At 48.0% G+C, this 20,874-nt stretch overlaps 1 protein-coding gene across 4 annotated transcripts in view; it reads right to left on the bottom strand.

Moving 5' to 3' along the window:
- The window catches only part of ZNF638 (zinc finger protein 638), a 994,232-nt gene that overhangs the window by 793,702 nt on the left and 179,656 nt on the right, over nucleotides 1-20,874 (bottom strand). For all 4 annotated transcript variants that reach the window (XM_085642741.1, XM_085642742.1, XM_085642740.1 and 1 more), the window contains one exon: nucleotides 5,889-6,020. In XM_085642741.1, coding sequence (XP_085498867.1) covers nucleotides 5,889-6,020 — 132 coding nt within the window. The remainder of the gene's footprint in view (nucleotides 1-5,888; nucleotides 6,021-20,874) is intronic.

Genomic DNA, 20,874 nt, shown 5'->3' with positions numbered 1-20,874 from the left:
CCTATTAAGCCTTCCGGCAGCGGTACCGAAAAACACCCTTTGGTACCGAAGAAAAGATCGGCCTCTACCACCACACAGAACCCAGCACCAAAGCCTTCGGTGTCAAAACCTGCCCTTCCGGTGCCGACCAAACATCACAAGGCCCTCGTGTGAGAAAGTGCCATCTTTACACAGGTGAGAGGAACATGGGAGCACAGGGAGGGTAAAAACACCCAGGGAAGAGTGTAACGTATAGTTTACCAGTCAGTGTAGTTTGACTTTCTGGATTCACTATGCTGTGCATTATTCCACCATCTTGTGGTTGGGTCCGGAATCGTAGTATTTTCTCTCCCCCCCCCCCTCCTCCCCCCCCTTCGTGTCCCAGGTGGGCGGTGTCGTCCCATCATTTGGTGTCTTTTGTGCTGTTGGCGCACTTCCTGCGGAAGCTCCCACACCTTTGGTGGCCATCTTCGGATTCTTTTTTCTCTTCTTGTGTTAATCCTGATCTCTCTCTTATTTTGTAAAGTCTTGTTTATCATTAACCCTTTACCTCCTGTCTAATCTTTCTGGAGGAGGAGAGTGGGTTCGCTAGTGAATCCAGAAAGTCTTCAAGCTGCAAAACTACACCGACAGATAAGAAACTTTACGTTTTGCAGCGTGAATCTTTCTGGATTCACTATGCTGTGCATCGACTTTGTAGCAGTTTCTCCTTATTGTGGTGGCTGGGTGGAAGATGAGCACTGGTTATTGAATATGTGTTGCAAGATCTTCTGACCCAGATGCGCCTTTGTTCATTTGAATATCCACACAGCAGTGCTTGGTGAACGTATGCACTGAAGACCATGTTGCCGCTTGGCAAATGACTTGGATAGGTGTGTTCGCTAGAAATGCAATTGTTGCTCCTTTCTTCGTTGAGTGAGCTTGAGCTGTTCCTTGTAACTGTTGTCCTGCCTGCATGTGGCAGAGTTGAATTGTCGGCGCAATCCATCGTGCAATGGTATTCTTGGTGACTGGTCGTCCCAGAAAACTGCTTGCGAAGGAGACAACTGTTTTGTTTTCCTGCACTCCTTTGTTCTCTATATCGTGCATTATAGCCCTTCTGGCGTCTAGTGTGTGCAGAGCCCTTTGTTTTTGAGGTCGGTTTTTGGAAAAAACTTGGTATCTGGATTGTTTGGTTGATATGGAACCGAGACACAACCTTTGGCATTAAGTGTGGGTCCGTCCTCATTACAATCCTGTCCTTCTGCATTTATAAGTAGGGCTCTTGGAGTGTGAGTGCTTGCAACTCACTTACTCTTTGCAGTGACGTGATCGCCACTAAGAAGGCAGTCTTTATGATAAGCATGTCCAGTGTAGCCTTGTGAATAGGTTCACAGGGAGCCTTCATCAGTTCAGTCAGCACTACGGTGAGGTTCCATGCCGGTGCTGGCATCCTCTTTGGGGGGGAGGGGGGGCATGATTCTCTTGGCCCCTTCCAAGAATCATCACCACTTGAGAGGTGAAGAAACTTGCCAGTTTCTCCTCTTGTGTAGGCCACCACCGCAGCCAAGTGCACCCTCAAGGATGTATAGCTTAATCCGCTTTGTAGCAGATGTGTTAAGTACTTTAGTACTGTTGATTCCTTTGTGACCTTCCGTTGTAGTTTCTCCTCGATGCACCATTGGGAGTACCTCTTCCATTTTGCTATGTAGCACTTTCTTGTGGTAGGCCTCCTTGCTTCCCTGAGTACTGCCATAGTACTTTCTGGTAGTTTCAGGTGCGCAAATTCTAGGTCTTCAGAGCCATGCTGCTAGGCTGAGACCCTCTGGTTCTGGGTGAAACACCCTTCCGTTTTGCATTGTTAACAGGTCCCTTCTCCTTGTGAACCTGAGAGCTGGTTCTTGTGCCATTTCCACTAACACATGTATGCGCTCTGTCTCCGTATGTGCCTTTGTGTGTTGTATGTGTGTCTGTGTGTATTTCATTGGTATCTGTCTGTGTGTGTCTCTGTATGTGCGTCTATGTATGTCTGTCTCTGTGTGTGTGTGTCTCTGTCTTTGGGTGTCTGTCTTCGTGTCTGTTCCTGTCTATCTATCATTGTGTGTCTGTTTTAGTGTGTCCCTGTATCTCTGTCTCTGTGTGTGGGTCCGTTTGTGTTTGCTTATGTGTGGCTCTTGTGTGTTTGTGACTCTATCTATGTGTGTCTATCTGTGCCTGTGTGTGTGTCTCTGTGTTTGTGCGCCTCTGTTTGTCTGTGTGTCTGTCTCAGTGTGTAGTGTAACGGTCGCGGTGGAAAAGGACGTAGGAAAAGACTTCAGTGGCAAGACAGAAAAGGAAGCCTACTAAATTGCCCTTTAATAGTCAACTGTGAAAACACTTCCAGCTGACTTTTAAAGGACCTTTTAGGAAGCGTTTTCACTCTGCCATGTGTGAGTTTGCCGAGGCCAGCAGTAAACAGAGAAGATGGCTGCAGAAGCATTCATAGTGAATACATTTTAATACGTCTTCACTATGTATGCTGCAGCAGTCATTTTCTGTGTTGGCCTCACAGGGGGTTGTACATTGCCGATTTCGCAGGCACTTTTGTAAAAATTGCGGCATTTTTACAAAAGTGCCGATTTCGCGGGCACTTTTGTAAAAATCGCGGCATTTTTACAAAAGTGCCGATTTCGCGGCAAGCCGCGAAATCGCGAAATCCTGGAGGGTCTGTCTAAGGGCTGCAGCACTCATTGTGCCACCCTCAGAGGCCCTGTACCCTTACACACACACACTGCCCTTGCAGGCTGAGTGTCTGGGTGCAGGACAAAATGAAGAGTCGACATGGCACACATCACTGTACCATGCCCATCACCTACACTGCCAAGACATATGTCAGCCACCCCTCTAGCTGGGTGCATTACGCCTATGGTGTGGGCACAGGAGCAGGAGCCCTGTGCCCCTACAGTACCCGGGTCCATTCCTGGGCACTGTAAGTACAGTGCTGTCATTTACAAGTACATGGTGCTGAGAGCTCGTCAAACACGAGCTCCACAGCACCATAATGGCAACACTGAAGCCTGGGAAGTTTGGTATCAAACTTCTTAGCACATTGAACCCACACTGATGCCAGTATGGGATTTAATGTACTAAGCACCCCAGAAGGCATCTTAGAGATGCCCCCTTACAGCTAACTTACAATCCACGTCTGCTCTGAGGCTGCCCAGGCTGCCACACAGCAGACACGTTGCTGGACCCCTGGGTGGGAGAGCTCCTGCTCTCCCGGGCCTGCAACAATGCACATCCTGGGTGAGGTGAGAAATCTCCTCCCCCAGGACGAGCAAAGGGAAGCTTCAAAGGCATGCCGCCATTTGGAGTTTCCCCAGGCCACTGCAACCCCCCACTCTGGCGGGAAGCTTTGGCCGGAAACCCCAAATAAGGACAGGGGATGTGCCAGCCTGCCAACCCCACCCCTCAGGTGGGGGAGGCGAGGTGAAGCACATCTCCGGGCTCTCGCCATCTTGAAGATGGGGAGCCCTACCCTATCAGGACTAGGCTACTCCCCCCCTCCCACAGGAGAGAGGCAGGATAGGGGGTGTACCCACCCCAGGACGGGGACCCATTGGTCCATGCCCTTCACCTACCTGTAACACCCCTAAATCTAGTATTTAGGGGCACCCTGAACATTCCTTCCCCAGATTCCAGATTCCGAAATTACAAGAAGAGCAAGAAGAAAAGAGCTGCCCTGCAGCTGCTAAGGAGAGGGAGACACCAACTGCTTTGGCCCCAGCCCTACCGGCATGTCAACCTCGAACCTGCTCCAAACCCGGCTTCTCTTGTGGCCAGCAACCTCAGAAACTCCGGAGGACCTGGCTACCTTTTGAACTCTGATCCCCTGGGACTCCCATGAGTAGAGGCTCTACTCAAAACCTACCTTTCACCCCTGGCAGCAGCCCGGAACCACGATCCCACCTATAACCGGAATTTTCTTCCATAGGGAATCATTGATTGTTTTCTCTGAAATATTTTCAAGTGTCAACTTTTAAAATAGCTAAATATTAGTTAAAAATCATTACAGTACTTAAGTAGACTTTAATCACTTGATTCTGAGAACTGACCCAGGACTGAATCTAGGATCCAGTCCTGGAATTCCAAAAGTAATCTAAAAAGTAATCTGTTGCAAATGACTTGAATTTATCATTGAGCTCAATGTATTGTTGTGTTTAGAAATAGAGTTGCGTACTGCAACTACTTGTAACTGTTTACTAAAGTCGATTGCATATACAAAAGTATTTATATGAAACATCTCCTGTCGAGAAAGTATATTTTAATTCCAAGTGTTAGTTTTAAAATAAAACAAGCATATATTTTTTATATATAAACCATTGGCCTAGAGTTCAGTTATTGAGTGTGTGGAACCATTTGCTGACTGAGTGTGTACAACAAATGCTTTACACTGTCCTCTGATACTGCCTTACTGCTCGACCAAGCTACCACTTGAGAGTAAGGTTATATCTAACTTTAACCTCTGTTAAACCCTTGGGGTCTGTGGACTCTGTACACCCTGTACCTATTAAGGAACAGTATATACAGAGCCACTTTCTCACACGGACCCAACCACAAGATGGCGGAATAATGCACAGCATAGTGAATCCATAAAGATTCACGCTGCAAAACAATACTGTTAGAAGAACCACACACGATAGAAAAAATTCACAGGGTACAAGCTCACACGGGACAACAAAACAGTGTGGCGGGGGTAGGGTACAGAGTACACAGGAGAGACAGCAAGAACACATGCACTGATAGTGTTTAACCAAAAAAGAAAAAACGTGGAGCTTCAATAGCGACCACTGGAAGGACACTTGCAATGAGCCCATGATCCAGGGGAGGGACTAACAAGCAAAGCCCAGAAAAGAGGATGAATAAATAACTATCAAAAGTATAAATAACTGAAAGGAAAAAAATATAAGCATATCAGCCTTAGTACCAAGTAAACCACTGATCAGGCAAAAAAACAAAGGTCACTAAATGCAGGAGAACCATTGGCGATAGGGGAGGGGGGGGCTTTATGCCCTGCTGTATGGTGGGTGGAACAGAGGATGACACAAAGCCCCTTTATAGATAGGCGGCTAACCATAGCAGTCTTCAACCCAGAGCTTAAAATAAAAATGTACAAAATAAGAGGGCAGAGTTTATTACCTTTCACAAGACTACTGAAAGAGATGAAAACATACCATTGTGCCTGTTGAGGAGAGTGTTCTCTTACCCCACCCCTCCCCTTTCTGCAAGGAAAACCTTGGTACAAGTGCTGGTCACCAGCTGTTTGGATTATGGTAATGCCCTCTATTGATCTTGGAAAATTATACTTTTCAAACTTCAAGTAGTGCAAAACACTGCTGCCCGCCTCATATGTATTCCATCCGGTGCCCGATCTTTTATGGTGATTGCATTGGTTACCAATTGTGTGATAGGATTATCTTTAAAATTATGTCTGAAACTCTATTCCTTGCTTGGAAAAGGTCCCAGTTAACCATTGCCTAGACTATTGCACCACCGCCCGCCTAGACTGCTCAGATCCAATGACAATTCACTACTTCCAGTTCCATGAGTCAGAAGGACCTGCACAGAAAACAGATCCTTACCTACTTAGCCTCTATGTACTGAAATAGGTTACCCCTGCACATCTGCAGGTGTAGGGATCACCACCAATTCAGAAAATTACTGAAGACCGTGCTCTTTTAATGCAGTAGTCTCTTGCCTGGCTTCATGTTGTGTTGCTGGCGCAGAGATACCACTCTGGGTGATTTGTGCGCCACATATGAATTCCATTAATATTTGATTAACTGTGTGAAATGAAATGTTAAAAGCTTGCTAGGCAGTGTAGTTTAAAAAATTTACATTAAAATGACCTCATATGAAAAATATAAAAATTTCAAACCATTAATACGCACCACAATTGCAGGCTGAGGTTTCTGTCCGACGGAAGATAACCTTACTCTCTTTTTGTTAATCATAACAGGTACCGTTTCACTGAACTTTATTGCAGCAATTGCAGCTTCTCTAAAGCTCATTTCCAAGTACGCCTAGGAGCATAAAATACATATTTTTCTTACATAAAGAGCAAACTTAACAAGGACTTTTCAATTTGTCATTAATGGAATGTAACCAGCACAACAGTTTCCTAGTCCTGAGAGATAGATATATATATATATATATATATATATACATACAAAATTACACAAAAAACTCAGTTCTCACAAAAAAGCAAGTTGGAAGAAAAAACAAAATCAGAAATTCTCACACTCAAACTATTACATTATCAATAACACAAATACCCCAAAAGTAGGCAGGGAAATTGAAGACTATATTTTCTTGGTCTGTAAACAGCTAACTTTTCTTGCACAAGCAAAAGTGCCTATGGACACAGCCTTTTTCAGCATGGCTAAGGATAATGTTACTTACCCAGTAAGCATCTGTTCTTGGCATGTAGAGCTGCAGATTCACATGCTTTCCATACTCCTGCCATCTAGTGTTGGGTCCAGATGTTTCCAAATTTTTCTACGAAAAAGTCTATCCTAGTCACGAGGTAAGGTGACTTCTACTATCAGTGATAGTGCGCATGGGAATAGACTCCATTGTTAGATTTTTGTTCCCCCGCAAGAGGGTGAGAATGGAGTAAGCAATAGAGAGGTCCATGCGCATAAACGTACATGGAACTGCAACAACTAAAGGTGCCCGGGGTGGTGGGTGGGAGCATGTGAATCTACATCTCTACATGCCAAGAAAGGAATATGCTACTTACCAGTATGCATCTGTTCTTGGCATGTAGAGCTGCAGAGTCACACACTGAGGATAAGATCGCCATCTGGTGTTGGGCTCGGATGATTGCAGGTTGTTGTTGTCTTCGGAAGAAGCCTTTGGTCACGAGGTTGGTGACTCCTCCCCTGGACAACAGTGCGCATGGGCATCCACTCCATCGTCAGATTGTTTTTTTCCGCCATGATGGGAAAAGATGGTGTATAGGAATGAAAGAAAGGATGTCCATGTGTAATGTCTAAGTAAGACGGATGCTGGAACAGATACAGGTCCCGGGCGGGCGTGTGTGACTCTGCAGCTCTACATGCCAAGAACAGATGCATACTGGTAAGTAGCATATTCCGTTCGAGGCATATGAGCTGCAGATCACACACTGAGGATAGATTATACAGCAGTGCTTCCCCCTTAGTGGTGGTCGCCTGTATCCGTTGCAGCAGCTTGAAATAACGTTTTTAGGACAGCCTGGCCCACTGAGGCCTGTTTGGCCTGCACGTCAACACAGTAGTGTTTAGTGAAGGTATGCGTGGTAGACCACGTGGCTGCCTTGCAAAGGTCTTCTAAGGGAATGTTACCTAAGAAGGCCATAGAAGCCCCTATTTTACGCGTGGAGTGCGCCCTAGGGGGAACTGTAAGTGTACGTTTAGCCTTGAGGTAGCATATTTGGATGCATTTAACTATCCACCGGGCTATACCTGATTTGGAGATCGGATTGCCTTTATGTGGTGGTGCGAAAGCAACAAAGAGTTGTTTTGTCTTTCGAAAAGGTTTTGTCCTGTCGATGTAATAAAGCAAGGCTCTTTTGACATCTAAGGTATGTAGGGCCCTTTCAGCTACGGAGTCTGGGTTTGGGAAAAAGACTGGTAGCTCTACTGATAGGTTAAGGTGGAAAGGGGAAATCACTTTTGGAAGAAATTTAGGGTTTGTCCTAAGAACCACTTTGTTACGGTGTAGTTGTAAGAAAGGTTCCTCTAGTGTAAGGGCTTGTAGTTCACTTACTCTGCGTAGGGAAGTGATTGCGATAAGGAAAGCTACCTTCCATGTTAGGAATTGTAATTCACATTTGTGCATAGGTTCAAATGGGGGGCCCATGAGTCTTGTTAGAACCACATTGAGATTCCACACTGGGGCAGGTGGCAATCTTGGGGGAAGAATCCTTTTGAGACCTTCCATAAACGCTTTGATGGCTGGTACCTTAAAAAGGGACAGGTGTTGCCTATTTTGCAAGTAGGCTGCCAAGGCTGCTAGGTGTAAACGTATAGAGGAATACGCTAGATTGCATCTTTGCAAGTGTAGTAGATAGCAAATGATGTTTTGGATGGAAGCATCCAATGGATGTATGTCATTAGCGCAGTAGATGGCAAATCGTTTCCATTTAGCGGCATAACACGCTCTAGTAGGTCGTCTGGCTTCCTTTATGATATTCATACAGTCTGGAGGGAGATTGAGGTAACCGAACTCTAAGACCTCAGGAGCCAGATCACTAGGTTCAGTGTTTGAGGATCTGGGTGTCTGATTTCTCCATGGTTCTGGGTTAATAGATCCGGGGAGAGGCGCAGCCTTTGATGTGGAACTAAAGACAGTTCCAGAAGTGTGGTGAACCACGGTTGACGTGCCCAAGTGGGAGCCACTAGTATTAGTGTTAGTGACTGTTGTTTCAGTTTGCGTACCACAAATGGAACTAGTGGGAGAGGCGGAAAAGCGTACGCAAATCTGCCTGACCAGTTCATCCATAGGGCATTGCCCTTCGACTGTGGGTGTGGAAACCTGGCGGCGAAGGTTGGGCATTTTGTGTTTTCGGGAGTGGCGAACAGGTCAATGTCTGGTTGTCCCCATTTTTGGAAGAAGGGGAGTAGAACCTTGGGGTGTAGTTCCCATTCGTGGATCTGCTGTGTGTGGCGACTTAGGAGGTCGGCCACTTGATTGTGGATCCCTGGGAGATGTTCTGCTAACAGGTAGATGTTTTGGGGAATGGCCCATCTCCAGATTTGCTGTGCCAGTTGGGACAGTTGGAGAGAATGTGTCCCTCCCTGTTTCTGTATATAATACATTGTCGTCATGTTGTCTGTGCGTATGAGGACAGTTTTGTTCTTTAGGTGAACCTGAAAGGATTTTAGTGCTAGGAACACTGCTAAGAGTTCCAGGTGGTTGATATGGAGCAGTTTCTGTTGACTGGTCCAACTGCCCTGAGTGGTATGGTGAAGGAGGTGGGCTCCCCACCCTGTGAGAGATGCGTCGGTAGTTAGCACAACTTGTGGAAGAGGCTCTAAGAACGGTCGCCCTTTGGACAGGTTGATGGTGTTCCACCATTTCAGTGAGCAAAGTGAGCGACTGTCCACCAACACCAGATCGGTAAGTTGTCCGTGAGCTTGGTTCCACTGTTGTGCTAGACATTCCTGTAAGGGACGCATTTGAAGTCGTGCGTGTGGGACTATGGAGATGCATGACGCCATCATGCCTAGGAGCTGCATGAACACTCTTGCTGGAAGAGATGGATGAGTTTGAAATTGAGAGATGAGATTTTGTATACTGGCTATCCTGGCAGTGCTGGGATAAGCAATGGCTTTGGAGGTATCTATGGTTGCTCCTAGATACTGATGTAAGTGGGAAGGTTGTAGATGGGATTTGGGGTAGTTGATAATGAATCCCAAATTGTGGAGAGTTTGAATCGTGCGATGTGTGGAGAACGCATTTTTGGTGAGTATTGGCTTTTATGGGCCAATCGTCCAGATAGGGGAAGACAAGGATCTGTTGTCTTCTGAGGTGCGCTGCCACGACTGCTAAGCACTTGGTGAACACTCTGGGTGCTGTTACTCCGAATGGGAGAACTGTAAATTGATAGTGTTGCCCATCTACCACAAATCGTAGATATTTTTTGTGAGCGGGATGCATAGGGATGTGAAAGTACGCGTCCTTGAGGTCCAATGTGGCAAGGAAGTCTCCCTGTTGTAACAGTGGGAGGACTTGTTGGAGGGTGGTCATATGAAAATGATCTGAATGTATATACTGGTTTAGCAGTCTGAGATCCAGTATGGCCGTAATGTTTTGTCCTTTTTGGGAATGAGGAAGTATAGAGAATACACCCCTGTTCCCTGATGTTGAAGAGGGACTGGTTCTATCGCATGTTTTTGTAACAGGGATTGAACTTCTTGTTTGAGGAGAGAGAGATGATGTGAGGACATTGGACGTTGTTTGGGTGGTATGTTTGGGGGGGATTGTATGAGTTCTAGGCAGTAGCCAGACTGGATAATTTGTCTTACCCATCTGTCTGTGGTGATGGAAGTCCAGACAGGTAGGAATTGTTGGAGTCGCCCCCCGATCGGAGTGGAATGGTCTGGGGGGAGTGGTGGCAAGTCACTGTTTGGTGGCTGGGGAGGTGCAGGTGTTGTTGTTGCCCTGCCCTCGACCTTTGTTATTGTTTCCCCTATAACCTCCCCGGAAATATCCTCTGTTAGGGGATGTTTGTCCAGAATATTTAAAGGTGGACGTGGTCTCAGTTGCCGTGTTTATGGAGCCTCCTCTATAAAAGGAGCGACGAAAGGAACCCTGGTTTTGAGGAGACTGCAGTGCTCCCATGGACTTGGCAGTCTCATTATCCTTTTTCATTTTTTCTAATGCAGTGTCCACTGCAGGGCCAAATAACTGCTCTTGGTTGAAAGGTTGAGCTAGAATTGCGGTTTGAACCTCTGGTTTAAAACCGGAAATACGGAGCCAGGCATGTTGTCTGAGTAAGACGCTAGTATTGACCGCCCGAGAAGCAGTGTCTGCCGCATCTAAGGCGCATTTAATGGAGGCATTAGATATTAACTTGCCTTCTTGAATGAGGTCAGCGGCCTGGGATTTAAAGGGATCAGGCAGGTGTTGCATAAGGTCCTCAAGTTGGTCATAATGCGCCCTGTCATACCGGGCTAACAGGGCCTGGGTATTGGCAATACGCCAGTGGTTCGCCGCCTGTGCAGCGACTCGTTTGCCTGAGGCCTCTAAAAGCTTAGACTCCTTGTCTGGGGGGGGGGGGGGCGTTTCTCCAGTTGTCTGTGAGTTAACGCGCTTCCTGGCATTTGATACGACCAAGGAGTCTAAAGGGAGCTGGGCTTTAATGTATGCAGGGTCCTGCGGGGCTGGTCGGTACTTTTTTTCGATGCGGGGGTTGAGAACCCTCGCTCGAACAGGGTCTTTAAAGACCTCAGTGGCATGCTTTATAACCCCTTTAATCATGGGCAGTATGTGAACAGTTTTTTGTGACTGCTCAAAAGTATCGAGGAGAAAGTCCTCTTCAAGGGGGTCCGTGTGCATAGTGACACCATGGAATGTTGCTGCCCTATTTATTAGTTGGCCAAACCCCAAATGGTCATCAGGAGGGGAGGGGTAGGTAGTGGGGTCAGGCATGTCAGGCATTGGATAAGACCAGTCATCTACTGGTGCTGTGCCTGGAAATGTAAAAGGGTCGTGTGGATCAACAGGATCATTAAATAAATCAGGGTCCGCCCCTCCCCCCAAGTCATCATTATCATCCTGTGGAGGAGGTGAATGATAGGGAGATGGTAAAGGTAAGGGTAAAGGAGAAGGAGGAGGAGGAGGGAGGGGGGGGGGGGGGGAACGGGTTAGGCGGTAATACAGGAGAGGAAGGACGAAGTGGTGAGGTGGCACAGTCCTTTTTCCGTATGGGAGTTGGAGGAGGTGTGATGTCCAGCTTCCGCTTTTTATATGGGACGGCAGTCACATGTCCAGTGTCGGGATTGATGTAGATCCGCTTTTGAGTAGGATCTGGGCGAAACAGTTCATCTGGCTCCGAAGGTGGTGGCGGCGACGGCCGTTTCGGGTCTTTATGAGCTTTTCTCGGTGTGGACATAGTTTTCGGCGCGCCGATGGAGTTTTCGGCGCGCCGATGGAGTTTTCGGCGCGCCGATGGAGTTTTCGGCGCGCCGATGGAGTTTTCGGCGCGCCGATGGAGTTTTCGGCGCGCCGATGGAGTTTTCGGCGCGCCGATGGAGTTTTCGGCGCGCCGATGGAGTTTTCGGCGCGCCGATGGAGTTTTCGGCGCGCCGATGGAGTTTTCGGCGCGCCGATGGAGTTTTCGGCGCGCCGATGGAGTTTTCGGCGCGCCGATGGAGTTTTCGGCGCGCCGATGGAGTTTTCGGCGCGCCGATGGAGTTTTCGGCGCGCCGATGGAGTTTTCGGCGCGCCGATGGAGTTTTCGGCGCACCGATGGAGTTTTCGGTGCCGAGGGACTTTTGAGGCATCGATGTCGAAGAACGTTTCGGCGCCGGTGGAGACTTCGGTGTCGAGGAACGTTTTGGTGCCGAAGGAGATTTCGGTCTTGAAGCCTTTCGGTGCCGACAGTGGTTTTTTCGGTGCCGAGGGTGTTAAAGGCACAATCACAGGAGGTTTGCTCGAGCCCCAGCCACCTACAGGCTTAGATGTCTTCGGAGCCGGGCCCGAGGGCGGGGCTTCTGAAGAGGATTTCCGGTCGCGACTGGGCCCAGCTGGCGGAGTCTTGACCACTGTCTTTTTGGATGGGGCAGGGTGGGTGGTATTCACACGCTGCCCTGGAGTGATGAGGTCATCGGAATGGTCGGCCTCGGACACGATCGAGATCTTCGGTGTCATCTTCAGGAACATCTTGAGCAAAGATGTCCTCCGGTTCTGGAGCTGGTTTGGCCATAATATGGCGTCGAGCACTTCGGTCCCGGAGGGTCGTCTTCGAACGGAAAGCGGCACAAGCTGGACAGGTCGATTCGTTGTGTTCCGGCGACAGGCAGAGGTTACAAACCTCGTGGTGGTCACTGTGGGGGAACTTCGCTCCACACTGGGGGCATTTTTTGAAGGGTGTCCTGTCCATCAGCCGCTTCCGGAACCGGTCCGAGTTGATGTCGACGTCGACGGAATGAAGATTAAAGAGTTAAATCGATTGCTGGAAGTTTTCTGCTGGAGCGGAAAAAAGTTCATCCGAACCCAATGGCGGGAAAAAAACAATCTGACGATGGAGTGGATGCCCATGCGCACTGTTGTCCATGGGAGGAGTCACCAACCTCGTGACCAAAGGCTTCTTCCGAAGACAACAACAACCTGCAATCATCCGAGCCCAACACCAGTTGGCAATCTTATCCTCAGTGTGTGATCTGCAGCTCATATGCCTCGAACAGATGCTTACTTGTAGTAACATTATCTGTTCGAAGCATGTGTGCTGTACATACACATGCTTTGCACAACTATAAAGTTATATACTCCCAAAGCGGTGGCTAACCTTTAGATGTTGCAGTTGTTTGGAATAGTGCTTTATGTACTGCTTGGCCTACATTAGCTTGTTGTCGTGCTAATACATGTACACAGTAGTGTTTGGTAAATGTGTGTGGTGTAGACAATGTAGCTGCTTCACATATGTCAGCTAGAGGAATGTTACCTAAAAAGGCGACAGAAGCCCCTATTTTGCGAGTGGAATGCTCTCTAGGGGATAAAGTCAAAATCCTTTTGGCTTTAGTATAGCATGTTTGAATGTATTTAACAATCCATCTTGAAATACCAGATTTAGAGATAAGATTGCCTTTAGGAGGTGGAGCAAATGCTACAAAAAGTTGTTTTGCGAAAGTCCTTTGTTCCATCTATGTAGTATAATAAAGCTCTTTTAAAGTCAAGCGTGTGAAGAGCACATTCTGCTACAGATATATTTGAGGAAAAAACTGGTAACTATTGATTGATTTATATGAAAGCCAGAAACTACTTTAGGAAGATATTTGAGATTGATCCGGAGAACTCTCCTATCTTTATGTAGCTGAAAGAAAGGCTCTTCTAGCATTAATGCCTAAAGCTCACCAACTCTCCTCTGTGATGTGATAGCAATGAGGAAAGCAACTTTCCATGAAAGGAACTGTAAAGGGCATTTGTGTAATGGTTCAAAAGGTGGGGCCATGAGCCTTGTGATGACAATGGCGAGATCCCAGACTGGGACAGGAAGAATCCTCGGCGGTATTACCCTATTGAAACATTCCATAAAGGCTTTAATTACTGGAACTCTGAATAGTGAGAGAAGTTGCCTATTTTGTAAGTTCGCAGCTATAGCTGCGAGGTGCAAATGAATAGAGTAAGCCAATCCGGTCGGTTGTAAATGTAATAAACAGATAATATTTTGTATAGATGCGTCTAAAGGATTAATTTTGTTGTTGCAATATACTGCAAATCTCTTCCATTTAGCAGCATAGCAAGCTCCGGTGGTAGGCTTTTTTGCTTATTTTAGAATATTCATACAGTTTGGTGGTAAATGTAAGTACCCAAACTAGGACTTCAGGAGCCAGATTGCTAAATTCATTTCTGTGGGATTTGGATGTCTGATTTCTCCATGCTTCTGGTGTAACTTTTGATTTGGAACTAGGGACAGCTCAACAGGGTTGTGTACCATGGTTGACGAGCCCATGTGGGAGCTACTAGAATTAGTGTGAGGGTTATCTGCCTGAGCTTCCGAACCACCCATGGAATGAGCGGGAGAGGCGGAAAAGCTTAGGCAAATATCCCTTACCAGTTGATCCATAGGGCATTGCCCTTTGATTGCGGGTGTGTGTACCTGGAGCCGAAGTTTGGTCATTTTGCGTTTTCAGCTGTGGCGAATAAGTTTATTTGCGGAAATCCAAATTGTTGGAAGTATGGAGGAAGAACCTGTGGGTGAAGTTCCCACTCGTGAATTTGTTGCCTCCTCATGCTGAGGAGATAGGCAATTTGATTGTTTACCCCTGGGAGATGTTCTGCCAGGAGATAACTGATGTGTTGGATCGCCCAATTCCAAAATGGTTTGAGCGAGTGTTGACAGTTGGAGAGTGTGTGCCCCTCCCTTGCTTCCTCACATAATACATTGCTATCATGTTGTCCATACGCACTAAGACAGTCTTAGCTACGAGAAGAGTTTGAAAAGCTTTTAGCGCTAGGAAAACAGCTAATAGCTCCAGATAGTTGATGTGGAGAGTCTTGGGCTTGTTGCTCCACAACACTTATATTGTGTAATCTTTGGGATGAGCTCCCCAACCAGTTAGAGATGCGTCCGCTGTGAGTACGATCTGTGAAACAGGGTCTATGAAAGGCTTGCCTGCTGATAAGTTGAGGTTTCCACCACTGCAGAGAGCGAGGTGTACAGCCAACTACCAACACTATATTGGTTAAATGACCCTGTGAATATTTCCACTGTCATGCCAAACATTCTTGTAGGGGTCCCATGGGATGCCTTGCATTTGGGTACAATTGCTATGCAAGATGCCATCATTCCCAGTAGTTGCATGAACATTCTGGCTGGTAATGATTGGTTGGGCTGACACTGTTGAATGGTAGCTTGAATATTATGTATCATGGCTACATGGGAGAAGCTAGAGCTTCGACTGTGTGGCGTGGCTCCAAGGTAAGACCGCATCTGTGAGGGATGCAAGTGAGACTTTTGTGCATTGATGCAGGGGTGGGGGAAACATATCGCCCAATGCCCGATCCAACTAGAATTTTATAAAGGGCAAGAAGATTTGTCTATTTTGTCCGATGGACAAATAGACATTAAATCCCCAAAAAGAAATTAGCTGTGGGCACTGTCGGGCTCACAGGCAATTGAAATGCAGTCAGAAAGCCTTTTGAGGCCTTTGACTGGCTGGAAGCCCATGACTGGGCTCTATCTAGCCAGTGATTGGCTGGGGGAGTCTTGCGCTAGACGTCTGTGTTCTAACGTGAGTTCCACACAGGTGCAGCCCACCTGCTCTTGGAACACAGCTGCTGAACGTGCAAGGGCGGGCGCCGAAGTAGTAAACACTTTAGCCACTGTCTGGGTACCAGCGCTGTAGACCGGGTGGCCTTGTGGTCTCTGTCACGGATTGCTGCAGGGCTCGATCGCCCGGTCCATTGGGATCCGTCCATGGCAGTCCTCTTATCTTTCGTGCGCTGCGGGGCACTTCCTGGAATCTGGAACGGCAAGTCGCCATCTCTGAAACAGTGAATGCTTCACCAACAGGCGAGTCAATCTGATAATGGGTTTTGCAGCAGTCAGAGCCTTAAGTAAGGAATATGCTACTTACCAGTATGCATCTGTTATTGGCATGTAGAGCTGCAGATCTATACACTGCATAGATCGCCATCTGGTGTTGGGCCCGGATGTTTGCAATTTGTTTTTCTTCTTGGACAAGGTTTGGAAGTCACAAGTTCGGCGACTCCTCCTTCGGTCCGTACTGCGCATGGGCTTCGGCTCCATCCTCAGATTGTTTTTGGCCAGCAGGGAAAAGATGGAGCGTAGTGATAATAGTAAAGAAACCCATGTGTGTTGTATCTAAATAAGATAGACTGGAACGGATACAGGTAGCCGGGGAGGCGGGTGGGCGTGTATAGATCTGCAGCTCTACATGCCAAGAACAGATGCATACTGGTAAGTAGCATATTCCGTTCGAGGCATATGAGCTGCAGATTATACACTGTGCATAGATTATATAGCAGTACCCAACCCTAGCGGCGACCACCGGTATCCGTTGCAGTGGTTTGAAACAGTGTCTTTAGTACGGTCTGGCCCACACTAGCTTGTTGTTTGGCTTGCACATCTACACAGTAATGTTTTGTGAAGGTGTGCGGTGTTGACCATGTGGCTGCTTTGCAGATGTCATCCAAGGGTATGTTCCCTAGAAACGCCATAGAAGCCCCTATCTTTCTAGTAGAGTGGGCTTTAGGTGGAACAGATAATGTTCTTTTTGCTTTGTGATAGCAAATTTGTATGCACTTTACAATCCACCTAGCTATCCCGGATTTTGAGATGGGGTTGCCTTTATGCGGTGGAGAGAAAGAGACAAACAGCTGTTTAGTCTTTCTAAAAGATTGCGTTTTGTATATAGTAAAGTAAAGCCCTTTAAACATCAAGTGTATGTAGAGCCCTTTCCGCAACAGATTGAGGTTGCGAGAAAAAACCCGGTAATTCCACCGATTGATTGAGATGGACGGGGGAAGTGACCTTGGGCAGGAATTTTGGATTTGTGCAAAGTGTCACCTTATTGTGATGCATCTGTAGAAAAGGTTCTTGTGTAGTGAACGCTTGTATTTCACTAACCCTTTTAAAGGGAAGTGATAGCTACGAGGAAAGCTGTTTTCCAAGTAAGGAACTGTAGCTCACATTTATGCATTGGTTCGAAAGGCGGTCCCATGAGCCTTTTAAGAACTACGTTTAAATTCCACACGGGTGAAGGTGGTGCTCTGGGTGGAATTACTCTTTTAAGGCCTTCCATGAAAGCTTTGATAGCAGGCCCTCTGAAAAGTGATAAATGCTGTCTGTTTTGCAGGTAACCCGCAATTGCAGCTAGGTGTAAACGGATGGATGTGTATGCCAGGTTACACCTTTGTAGACGGAGTAGGTAACATATGATGTGCTGTATGGATACATCTAAAGGGTTGATTGTATTGTTACGGCAGTAAACAACAAATGTTTTCCACTTTGGGGCATAGCATGCTCGAGTGGTAGGACGTCTGGCTTCCCTGATAATGTTCATGCAATCAGGGGGAAGGTTAAGGTATCCAAATTCTAAGATTTCAGGAGCCAGATCGCAAGGTTGAGCTGAGCTGGGTCCGGGTGCCTGATTTCTCCATGGTTCTGGATTAGGAGGCATGGGGACAGGCGTAGTTTTTGGTGTGGTACCACAGAGCTGTAGTAGTGTGGTGTGCCACGGCTGCCTGGCCCATGTTGGAGCTACCAGAATGAGTGTGAGGGAGTGCTGTTGTAGCTTCCTTACCACTAATGGAATTAGCGGGAGAGGTGGAAAGGCGTATGCAAATTTGCCTGACTAGTTCATCCATATCGCATTGCCTTTGGACAATAGGTGTGGGTATCTGGCGGCGAAGCTTGGGCATTTTTTGTTTTCGTGGGTAGCGAAGAGGTCTATCTGAGGATGCCCCCACTTGTGAAAGAATGGGTGAAGAACTTGTGGGTGCAGTTCCCATTCGTGCATTTGCTGCGTTTGTCTGCTGAGCAGATCTGCCATGGTGTTTTGTATCCCTGGGACGTGTTGTGCCAGGAGAAAGAATTTTTGCGGGATTGCCCATCTCCATATGCTCTGTGCTAACCGAGAGAGCTGTGGAGAGTGTCCCCCCCTCCTGGTTTTGAATGTAGTACATTGCAGTCATATTGTCTGTGCGAATGAGGACTGCTTTGGCTGAGACTTGTTTCTGAAATGATTTCAGGGCTAGAAAGATCGCCAGTAACTCCAGATGGTTTATGTGGAGTAACTTTTGTTGCGCCGTCCATATACCTTGCACTGTGAGGTGTAATAGATGCGCTCCCCAGCCGGAGAGCGATGCGTCCGTTGTTAGAATTATCTGAGGAACCGGGTCCAGGAACGGTCGCCCTTTGGAAAGGTTTGTGGTGTTCCACCACTGCAGAGAGCGATGGGTGCGACCGTCCACCAACACCCGATCCGTCAGTTGCCCCTGGGCCTGGTTCCACTGGCGTGCAAGGCACTCGGAGTGGACGCATGTGGAGTCTTGCATGAGGCACTATGAAGATGCAAGATGCCACTCTTGCTGGGAGAGCGTGCTGAAGAATGAATCTTTGGCGCAAGGCTTGTATGCTTGCGATCCTGGCTGAATTGGGATAGGCTATAGCTTTTGAGGTGTCTATAGTGGCACCGAGGTATTGCTTTGTGTGAGCCCTGGAGAGACGCATCCGTCACGATACTCGTCGTGGGAACGTCCTTGTGGAAGGGAACCCCCCTGAGGAGATTTTCCGCCAAACACCACCATTTCAGAGACTGAAGAGCATGCAGAGACAGTCGTATCTTGTCGTCCCAAGAACCTGTCCTCTGATCCCACTTATCTTCCAAGCACTCCTGCAGTGGTCTCATGTGCAGCCATGCGTGAGGAGTGAGAAAGATACAGGAGGCCATCGACCCCAGCAGCGAAGACACCTTCCTCACTGTCGAAGGAGCGGTCATGAAGTCCTGAGCCTTCCGAAGGAGCGATAACCGTCTCTCCTCCGAAGGAGACCCGCTTGCTGACAGCGTATCTATGGAGGCCCCCCAAATACTGTATGCACTCGACCGGAGTCGGGCCAGGTTTGGACATGTTGACGTGTAACCTCAGCTTGTTCAAGAGAGCGCACGTCCTCCGGAAGTGCGCCTGCGCTTCCGAGAAAGATGTGTGAGAAGTTGGCCTGATGTATGATGTCACTAGTTCTAGTGTACACCTTATATCAGTCCAAACAACCCTTATGGTGATTGGTTGTAAAGTCAACCTTATAGACCAGCAGTCTTAGGCTAAACTCTGAATGGCATGTGAAGCCAGCTGCGATACCATATATAATCCCTTGAATACCAAATGAAAGGACTCCACAACAGATATATATATATATATAAAATAAAGTGTATTTATTCTAGTCAAACCCTCAGCACTCTTTAGGAGATTAGAGGTAAGTACAACACAGTCTTATTTAAGCATACATTAAGTCACACAGGTAAGTAATACAGTTAGGCCCTAGGGGCCACGCAAACCATATACTAAGTAAGTGGTATAAGGACCACTGTCACGGAAATAGGCCTAGGCCTAGGGAATCGCTGGGGCTACACTATACTACCAAAGGTTAGGAAGTGGGAGGCCCACGGGATTCAGGTGCAGAGTGGAAACACTCACGCGTAATGCGTAAAAGTCGATAGAATTACTAGCAGTTAGAAATTAACAGTTTAAGGACACTTCTGAAGCAGCTAGAGATTCGAGACTCGGAAACTAGACCCTAGGATAGTCACTACCCTTGTGAGCACCGAAGTACCCAAGTTACCTAGCCCACGGACTGCGGGTGCATAGGTGTGAACTCGCGTCGGGTTTCGTCATGGACTTCTATGGATGCCTGAAGGAAAGTTGCTGACAGGCGGTCAGTGAAGAGTGTCCGGTGGATCCCAAGGCTGGGATCAAGAAGAGAGGATACCTGCAAGCAGAAGGGACAGAGTCAAGGTCACTAGCCAGTGACCACGTGGAACCAGGAAGGAACCAGGCGATGTCGTGAAGATTGCAGGTGAAGGTGAAGCTTGTCGCTGCAGCCACGAGGACCAGGAAACGTCGAGGACGACCAGGACCAGGAGGCGAGCTGTCCCACGAAGGCTCTTGCTGTCGGCGGCGAAGTCGAACTAGGACTCACCAAGCCTTGGCAAGCGGAACCCACGAAGAACGGAGGACTTGCTTCTGGTGCAGACCAGGAAGGTCTGGGGTGCTTCTCTTTTGCAAGGAAGCGGGAGCCAGTCTGGAGGAGCCAAACCAGCAGTGAAGATTTCAGGGAGCGTCGTCACAAAGGCCACTAGCCAACGGGCAAGCAACCGGACAGACGCGGCAAGCAGGAAAATGCAGAAGGGCCCCACGCAGGACTCGTGGAGTGTGGGGGGCTGATCTTCGGTGCAGATGGTGCTTGGGGCTTCTCAATCCCCGGTGCACAACTTCGAGGGTGCCCAGAAGCTGCGCTGGAAGTTACTAGCCACTTTTCCCAGGTAGCCGGTCCCATGTCTCTCGTCGCCTCCACGGATCTCAGCTCGGCTGTGGATGTGGATCAGGGTCGGAGAAGTCTGGAAGTCAAGGCTCTGGTCGGGCTCTGCAGTCGGTCCCTCGTAGAACTTCAGCAAAGCAAAGGGTAGTCTCTTGCTGGTGCCTGTTTGCACAGGGTAGCCACTCCTTGGCCACAAGGGAGATTCTTCAGTCTTCTTCTTTCGTCGAATGTCGAAGGTCCAGAGTTTGTTCAGGATAATCTAATCTCCTGGGGCCCAGCTACCACTCTTATCCAAATCTGGGGGGCTGGGTTACCTGCTAGGTCACGCCTTATGGGTGGGACCTGGGAGGGGGTGGTTACACCCCCTTCCCTCTGTCCAGTTTCGCGCCAGGACTGGGGCTGGAGTGCCCCAGCACCGGTTTGAACTGGACTATGCACGGGACACCTTGTGTGCCCCAGGCATGTCTCATTCTTTTCATCCCTCCCTGCCCTAATACACTAAGGCCTGTCTGGGGTGGTGCTCGCACCTCCCAAGGCAGGAAACCTATTGTCCAAGCCTCCCTTGCCGGGATCACTCCCAGCAGCAGGAGGTCAGACTCGTGTCTGTGGCAGCAGCATCCATTTTGTGATGCTGGGGCTCTGGTTAACTTTAACCGGGTAAGTAGGTT

This window comes from Triturus cristatus, chromosome 2_2, assembly GCF_964204655.1.
Source record: "Triturus cristatus chromosome 2_2, aTriCri1.1, whole genome shotgun sequence".
NCBI classification, from domain to species: Eukaryota; Metazoa; Chordata; class Amphibia; order Caudata; family Salamandridae; genus Triturus; species Triturus cristatus.
Note: the sequence above shows the minus strand (reverse complement) of the source record. Positions and strands in the feature narration are given on the sequence as shown.